The 8298-nt window shown below is 33.4% G+C and overlaps 1 protein-coding gene across 3 annotated transcripts; it reads right to left on the reverse strand.

The window, feature by feature from the left end:
• Positions 1-1526: 1526 nt before the first annotated feature.
• LOC123209439 lies at positions 1527-2902 on the reverse strand. 3 transcript variants are annotated; one of them, XM_044627503.1, is made up of 3 exons: positions 2219-2902; positions 1957-2029; positions 1527-1856 (listed from the first exon to the last, which is right to left on the reverse strand). In XM_044627503.1, the coding sequence occupies exons 1-3, from the start codon at positions 2471-2473 to the stop codon at positions 1711-1713; spliced, it is 474 nt and encodes a 157-aa protein (XP_044483438.1). In that variant the 5' UTR covers positions 2474-2902; the 3' UTR covers positions 1527-1710. The 3 variants fall into 3 exon arrangements, 2 of the variants coding, with proteins under 2 accessions (XP_044483438.1, XP_044483437.1); XM_044627502.1 differs by having other exon boundaries at positions 1527-2029; XR_006501069.1 differs by having other exon boundaries at positions 1527-2025.
• Positions 2903-8298: the final 5396 nt, after the last annotated feature.

An 8298-nucleotide genomic window follows, 5' to 3' on the forward strand; every position in this document is an offset into this window, starting at 1 on the left:
TTTTATTAAATAACTGTGTTACCCTTAACTTTAACTGAGATTTTTAATGAATGAGTGAAACTTTTGAATTTTCAAACCTCACGAGTGTGACTTTGAGAACACACTTAAACTTGGGTGAGAAATAGTCACTTGGCCCTTAGTTTGAGATCAAACTTGACTTAGTCGATTAATGAATAATATCAACAAAGAGGAGGACAAATCACCAATGAGACAAGTTCTGATGCACCCACGGTGACAGTGCAAGTTTCAAGCCAAAATAAACAACAAATACTTTATATGTACAATAGATATAATACTCTTGCATAGACAAATGACACAAATCTAGCATTAAGTGATGCCAAATAGACGAATGAGATTTGCCCACAATCTTACAAGAGTAAATGAAATAAACTAAACAATACCTAGTTACCATAAGTATGCTTAGTTGACGGAACTAGAGTCATTTATATTTTTGGATTAGGGTTCAAACCATTGGGCATAGCACTGCAATTGAATCGAGTTAAACCAAGTATCGTTTAATTTGAGTTTGACTTGATTATATTTAGACAAATCTCAAGCTCGTGCTCACTAAGTTAGGAAGTTCTTGGCTTGAGCTTAAGATAAAAATAACTGACTCAAGCTTGATTTGATCAATTATAATAAAATCCCGTAACATAGATATTAATCAATTATCCTCATATTTAAAGTCAAAACAACTACAAGCACAGCTCTGCTTGATATAAGCCAAGCCATGTGCAGTTTGAGAGCATCACGAAGATATAATATTACTGTATATTATGAAGTGAGAAAAAATACACATAGAAGCTGCCATGAACACCAAAGGCTGAACATATTGAAGCCTCAGAAACTTAAGAAACTGCCACAAGGCACAAATTAATCAACTGTTAAAAAGGAAACTTAGTTTACAGATAAATATTTGTTTTTGACATATGAAAATAGAGAAACTATCAAGGACTGAAATTGAAAAACAGAGAACCCTATGACAATGAATCATGACCAAGAGAAGAGAGGTCATGGAGTTTTGAAACCATTCCCTAAAATTAATTATCTGAAACCGGAGTAAACAGATAAACTGCATAAAGCATTCAACTATTCAAAAAGCATATTGCTTGAATCTCATGCTTGACGATCCCGCAAAGAGTAAGAGTACTTTAACTACAGAACAACCTGGATGAATGATTATCCAAGAGTTTGCACCCAAAAGGGGCTAAAGCTTGGATTATGACAAAAAGAGCATCATGAAAGAAGGTCTAGCAAAAGGAGACAATAAATAACATGGCAAAGCAAATCAATATCTGATTCAGAAAAGGCAACAACAAATGAAATCTGTAAAAGTACTTGAACATCGAAATTTTACGTACAGGGAGTCAGTATACATACTCCATTATACCATGTCCTTTTAAATCAGGATTTCCAGTGCTTACATAATCTTTTTAAAAATGCCCTCAGTCTAGTTACACAAATCAGAATTTAATGCTGTATCGCTATTAGAATCATGAAACAACCCATAAACATAAACAATTCATGCAGATCCAACTAACATACAATTTTGATATGCTTTTTAAATCTGCATTTTCAATGCTTACATAATCTTGTTAAAGAGCCTTCAATCTAGTCAAACAAATAAGAATCTAATATGTCATTGCAATAAATAAATACAGAATGAACCATAAACATAAGTCCGCTCCTGCGAATTCAACACAGCTAGTGCTATACAATATACAATTTTAAAAGAAAAAACCTTACATTCAGGGAAGAGGCAAGCTGGTGCAGGCCCAAAAATCTCAGAAGATTCAGGAAATGATACGAGCCACTTATTACTACCGTCACTGAAGTTGAAACTTGAAGCATACATCCCGGGGAAATCATATGTAACCACAAAGAAACCAGTTTCACCCATATAAACACAATTTGGTTTTATTGCCGGAAAATCTTTAGACAAAATAAATAAGCTACCTCCATCAAACAGAAACAATGCTCTACCCTCCAAATCCTTCACTTCAATCCACTCTTGCTCTTCTGCGTCTAGCTTAAACACATAGAAAATAGAATTCAAAAGTCAAAACCACTTTCTCAGCCTTAGCTGGAGAGAAATTTCTCTTATTTCCAAAGTTTTTATCAGTACTATTGCGATTTTCAACAAATACAATTCAGTAGATGTATTTTCAAATCTTTCTTAAGTAAAACGAATCAACAATGAAGGCAAAGTTTCACTAACCTCCAAAGACTTCGGATTAACGCTTAAAATATGCCCATTTGACATCACCACATGAAACTGCTTCTTATAATAAACAATATCCTGAACATCAACATCACCAAAACCCAAGTTGACCCATTTCTTATCACAGCTCCTCCAAACCATCAATTCCAAATTCAGAAAAACCATAACTGCTAACTCATCATTATCTGCAGAGACAGCAAACTTTTTGTAACAAAATATATTTCCACCCACTAAACCGTCTCGGATGTTCATCCAGAACCCAGTCAATTCTATAGCCTTTACCCATTTCCTGCACACGATATTCCAGCAAGTTCACTGACTGAGGCAACATTTCAAGAACGTGTTCTTCAAAATGGCGGCGAGAAAAGGGGTCGTGGACCCAGGATTTCGCCTGGCTAGATTTTTCAACTTTGACTATCCAAGGAGGCGCCTCGTGGGAAAGGGGTTGCAAGGCATAGACAGTGGATTCGGCAATGATGAGCTGCAAAGGGGGGTCGGAGATTCCAGGGTCATAGTAATAATGAACGGGAGCAAGTTTCGGAGAGGGGAGAAGGACGGCGAAGCGGAACGAGCTGCAGACGGCGCGGAAACGGCTGAGTTCAGTTTGGGTTTGGAGGCAGTGAGCGATATTGAAGAGAATGGGGTCTGCGAGAGAGAGTGATGGTGAAATTCTCTTTTTTTGTCAAGTAATTAAATTTATTATACTTTTATTCATGTAATATTACATTTACATCATATATATATATATATATAAATGGTATCTGAGTGGATAATTTGGAGTATAAATAAATTTATTTGTTATCATATAATTGAATGATCTAATTATTTGTATTATTTTTAATTTTAAATTATATAATCAGGTAATGACAAATAATCTTATTTTGAATAGATTTTTAACCACCTTATACATACAGAATAATATTATGTGTATCTATTTTAAATATACAAATAGATATACGTTTATGTGTGTCATTATATAATTAAGTGTTATTTTATCTTTAGTTTAAAATCACTCAATCACATGATTACACACATCAGATGTGAACTTATTGATATATTTAAAATAAATTCATATAATTTTATTGATACATAAAATATTATTGTTTTAACAATAAAACTGTGTATACACACTAGTGATTGGTGATTTATGTACTTAAAATAGATATAGATAATGTTACTCTTATTTTAATGCTAAGGGGTTTTTATGTATTTCATTACGATACGTTTAACATTTATGTTATATTACATTTTAGTGTTCAAATTTAAAATTTTCATACTAAAGCTTATTTAGATCTAAGGGTGGATTTGATCTTAACTGAATCAAATAAAAAGTTGGGTCAAGCTCAAATTAAATTCATTATGTTCAATTTGAGCTAGAGTTCGAGTTTAGGCTTGTTTGAGCTGATGTACAATATCAACAGAAGGTAGTTACTAGATAAACAAGGTTATTATAAAAATTAATAACATTATTAATAAAATAAACAATATTACTAAATAAATAAACGAGTTAATCTCAATTCAAGATATTAAGTTAAAGTTTCAGTTTGAAATTAACTTGTTTAAATCAAATGATGGATCCAAGTCAAACCAGTTTGAATTGAATCCAATCCTAATTAGATCACTAATTGGGTTTGATGTAAAAAGACTTCAAATGAAGCTTTGGCGAAACAATGGCATCTTCATTACACACGCATAATAATTTTTTCTTATTACAAATCAAAGAATACAAATAACAAGTTTGGAAACATAAAAACTTGAATTGAAACATAAAACATTGAATATTTGAGATTAAAATGAATAAATTTAGTAACCAGTTGGAGTCGATTTCCTACCAGAATCAGCACTTGATGGCTCATAGTAAGAATCATCTTTATGATATTCTACCGATTTTGATTTGTAAAAATCCACTTTACGGCCATAACTATAATCTTCCGGCTTGAAACCAGTCGGAGTTGACTTCTCGACGTCTGGTTTGGACTCATAACCATTATCTTTTGGTTTGGAAACGTAACCCTTATCCTCTTGCTTTGATTTTTCGACGTATGATTTGACACCAGAACTCTTTTCTTCGGGTTTTAACTTTTCAGCATATGGTTTGGAACCATAAGCATTGCCCTCAGGATTGGCCTTCGGAACATATGGCTTTGAGTCATAGCCATAGCTTTCTGGCTTAGAAGCGTGGCCTTTATTCTCAGGTTTTGAGTCCTGAACGTATGGTTTGAAGCCATAGTCATTACCTTCTGGCTTTGAGCCGTAACCATAGTCATTTGCAGAGGCAAGGATGAGCAATGAGAAGAGAAGCAAAGAGGTTGTGAAGAAGATTTGACTGACAGCCATGACTATGAAAATATTGTCCGAAGAGAGAAAGGATTTACTGGTGAGTTGCTCAAGGAAGTGCCAATATGGCCTTTTATAGATGAGAAGGACCATGGATGGCCTATTTCTTTTATTTAATATGAATTAAAATATGCAAGCAACACAATGACACTTCTGCACGACTTCAAACATGATCTCCTTGCCATTAAAATGAACTTGAATGCCCTCGGGTTTGTAGGATAGCTCAAGATAGAGTTCTAGGCTCGACTAATAATAGAGCTAAACTCATACAAGAGAGTATTTAACTCAGTCCAACTTGTAAACCAATTATTCAAATCAAATTGGTTTAAGTTTGCCTTGTACGTCAAATCAAATTTAAAGTGAGCAATTATCAAAAAGATGTTAATTTGATCATTATGAAAACAATGTCATTTTTATAATGAGTAAAACAACATCATTTTCATAATGATCAAAACGATGTTTTTTTAAGTGTTAAAACTCAAAATCTGAATTCAAATAACTAAACTACTAATACAAATGAGATTTGAGCTATTAAAACGAGCTTAAGCGTCCCTTTAATACAACTTAGCAAATTCAAATAGCTTAGTGAATTCGTGACGAGCTCCAACTGTCTTATTATTCATACAAACCAAATTCAAGTTAGTCCTTATTCGGACTCAACATGGCACATATCTAGACCTACAAGTATAATATAGTTGTCGCCAATAAACACATGTTGGTATGTGAAATCGTCTATGGCTCTTGAATTATTTCTGTTAAGCTCATTTGCTTCTTGTTATTCCACCACAGGTTGGGCTAGTGAGAGATTTTAGGTTTTCAATTGGCTCAATGCATAATAAACTCTTAAGACGTGAAGTATCAAATTACTATTTTAGCCCTACATATTAGGATTATGATAAAACTATGTACTTAGATTTGAACTCAAATCAAACAAGTTTTTGACAAGGAATGAAAATGCGGTGAAACTTAAAATATTAATCTACAACTAATATTTTTTTGATCGAATTAACAAAAAATTCATGTTCAAAGCATTCATGTTAGTTCATTTTTAACAAATCATGCATGGCACAAATGTTGACCAAACCTGAGTTAAACTTGATAAATAGAACAACGCTATATGCAACCAAAATTAAATACTAAATTAGATATTAGAATTATCTATTATTATCTGATTAAATATTATTTAATCATTATTAAATCAAAATCATTTGAATCCTCAAATCAAATTGGATGCGCATTGTTTCACTGTTTAAAAATGAGAGCTTTCACACGTTCTGGAGTCAGCATTTCAAGATACCATGACATACAAACAGATTTTTTTAGCCTCCGGGGTTCAGGTGAATAAGGCCCAAATCCAGCAGTTTGAAGTATTACGATATGCCCCCTATTGTAACATTGGCAAAGGAGAAATAGACATTATGGGGATATAATTTGGACTATTAAGACCGAGACGCTATCAAAATGAGGAGTCTTTTAGTTTGTGTATTAAAATACAAATTGCACCGTCTAGTCTGAATGGGAATTGGTGACAAAATCGATTTTGATCATGGGTAAAATTCTTTTTAAATGTTAGACTTAATTGCTCCATAGTTGAATTAAGTGAATACCAATTCATGGTTCAATCACCTAATCAAAGTTCACGTTAGCATGTCTACAACATATTTTAAATTTTTAATTATGTCACACTTATATCATCAATGTATCCCTCCGATTGGATCGACCAATTTAGAAGTATTGATTTTAGTCTATAAAAAATTAAAATTATCCCACATTAATTATGTTGCGTTGATATCATTAGACTGTCCTTCTGATCAGGTCAATTAACCAAAAAACCAACTATTTAACTAGGTCAAAGCCTTATTCGAGTCTAAAACATTGATTATAGTCTGTAAACATTTGTTAATATGAGGGGGGAAAATTCTGCTGTTTCAAAACTTAGGACCTAGACTAAGTCCGCCAAAACTTCAAGGTGGATAAATAATTTAGCCTCACTCTCACATATATAATTCAGAAATTTCATAATCAATTAGCTACATGTGAGTTCTGGACGGCAACTAAATTAAGCCTCTTGCTTTTTCATGTAATCACGTTCAAATAATTTCTGGGCAAAGATATGAGATTTTCTCATCAAATCGTGCAACAATGTATTGTTTTTACTTGTATATTTAATTCATTTGTGATCTATAAAAGGCCATGCAGGTTCTTCCCTAGGCAATTCATCACCAGTACATCTTTTCTTTCTTTCCTGCAATATTTCATGGTCATGGCTCTCACTCGTATCTTCTTTACAGCCTCTTTGTTTCTCTTCTCATTGCTTATCGTTGCCTCTGCTGGTGATTATGTTTATAGCACCAACCATGGGAGTGACAAACCAAAGTATCAAGGTTACGTTTCTCAATCGTACGTTGAGAAGTCGAAATCTGAGATAACGGGTTATGGCTCCAAGGTAGAAGATAATGGTAACGACTTCAAACAACACGTTGAGAAGTTCAAGTCTGAAGAGACGGGTTATGATTCCAAGCCGGAAAGTAATGGTTACAACTTTAGACTAAACGTTGAGAAGTTTAAGTCTGAGGAGAAGAGTTATGATTCAAAGCCAGAAAGTAACGGTTATGGTTCCAAACCATATGCTGAGAAGTCAAAGCCCGAGAATAAGGGTTATGATTCCAAGCCAGAAGCTAATGGTTATGGCTCTAAACTGTACGTTGAGAAATCAAAACGTGAGGAAAAGGGTTACGATTCCATGCCAAATGTTAATGGTTATGGCTCCAAACCATATGTTCAGAAATCGAAGTCTGAGGAAAAGGATTACGACTTAAAGCCAGAAGGTAATAGTTATGGTTCCAAGCTATATGTTGAGAAGTCAAAACATGAGGAAAAGGGTTATGCTTCTAAGTCAGAAGGTAATGGTTATGGCTATAAAGTGTACGTTGAGAAATCGAAAGATTTGGAAAAGGCTTATGATTCCAAGCCAAAAGGTAACAATTATGGCTCTCATTTGTACGTTGAGATCTCAAAACACGAGGAAAAAGATTACAATTCCAAGCGAAGCGTTAATGGTTATGCCACCAAACCATATGTTGAGAAATCAAAGTCTGAGGAAAAAGGTTACGATTCAAAGGCAGAAGGGAATAGTTATGGTTTCAAGCAATATGATGAGAAGTCCAAACATGAGGAAAAGGGTTACAGTTCTAAGTCAGAAGGTAATGGTTATAGTTCAAAGCCAAAACGTATTGACTTTGGTCGTAAATCAGCACCAACTGGTTACTAAATTTATTCATTATTTAAAAAAGTTATACGTCCTGTTTTCTTTTTTTCTTTTTTCAGTTTTCTAATGTCTCCAAATTCTTGTTGTTCAATGTGTTCTTTGATTTGTTGTAAGAGGGAAATGATGATGTGTTTGTAATGAACATGTCATTGTGCCATGAGATGAGACTTAAATTAAGCTTCTTGATATTTGAAGGTTGAATTTTAATTTCTTGATTAAAGTCTCAAATTCCGTAGACTTGTTTTGAAGACAATTTCTTCTTCTTTGTATCAATAATCCTTATTGATCAAACTTGAGAGTGTGTGGAAAAAATTAGGCAAACAATCACACTTGTGAATAATATTGGCACTATAAAAGCTGATCATTATTTATATTAACGTGGAAACATATAGTACACTTGTAAAAGAAAGGTTAGGTACAAACTTAACAAATTAAAGTTAGATTAGAATTGTATATAGCTGAATATGATACA

Source organism: Mangifera indica, chromosome 2 (genome assembly GCF_011075055.1).
Source record: "Mangifera indica cultivar Alphonso chromosome 2, CATAS_Mindica_2.1, whole genome shotgun sequence".
In the NCBI taxonomy this organism is placed as follows: domain Eukaryota; kingdom Viridiplantae; phylum Streptophyta; class Magnoliopsida; order Sapindales; family Anacardiaceae; genus Mangifera; species Mangifera indica.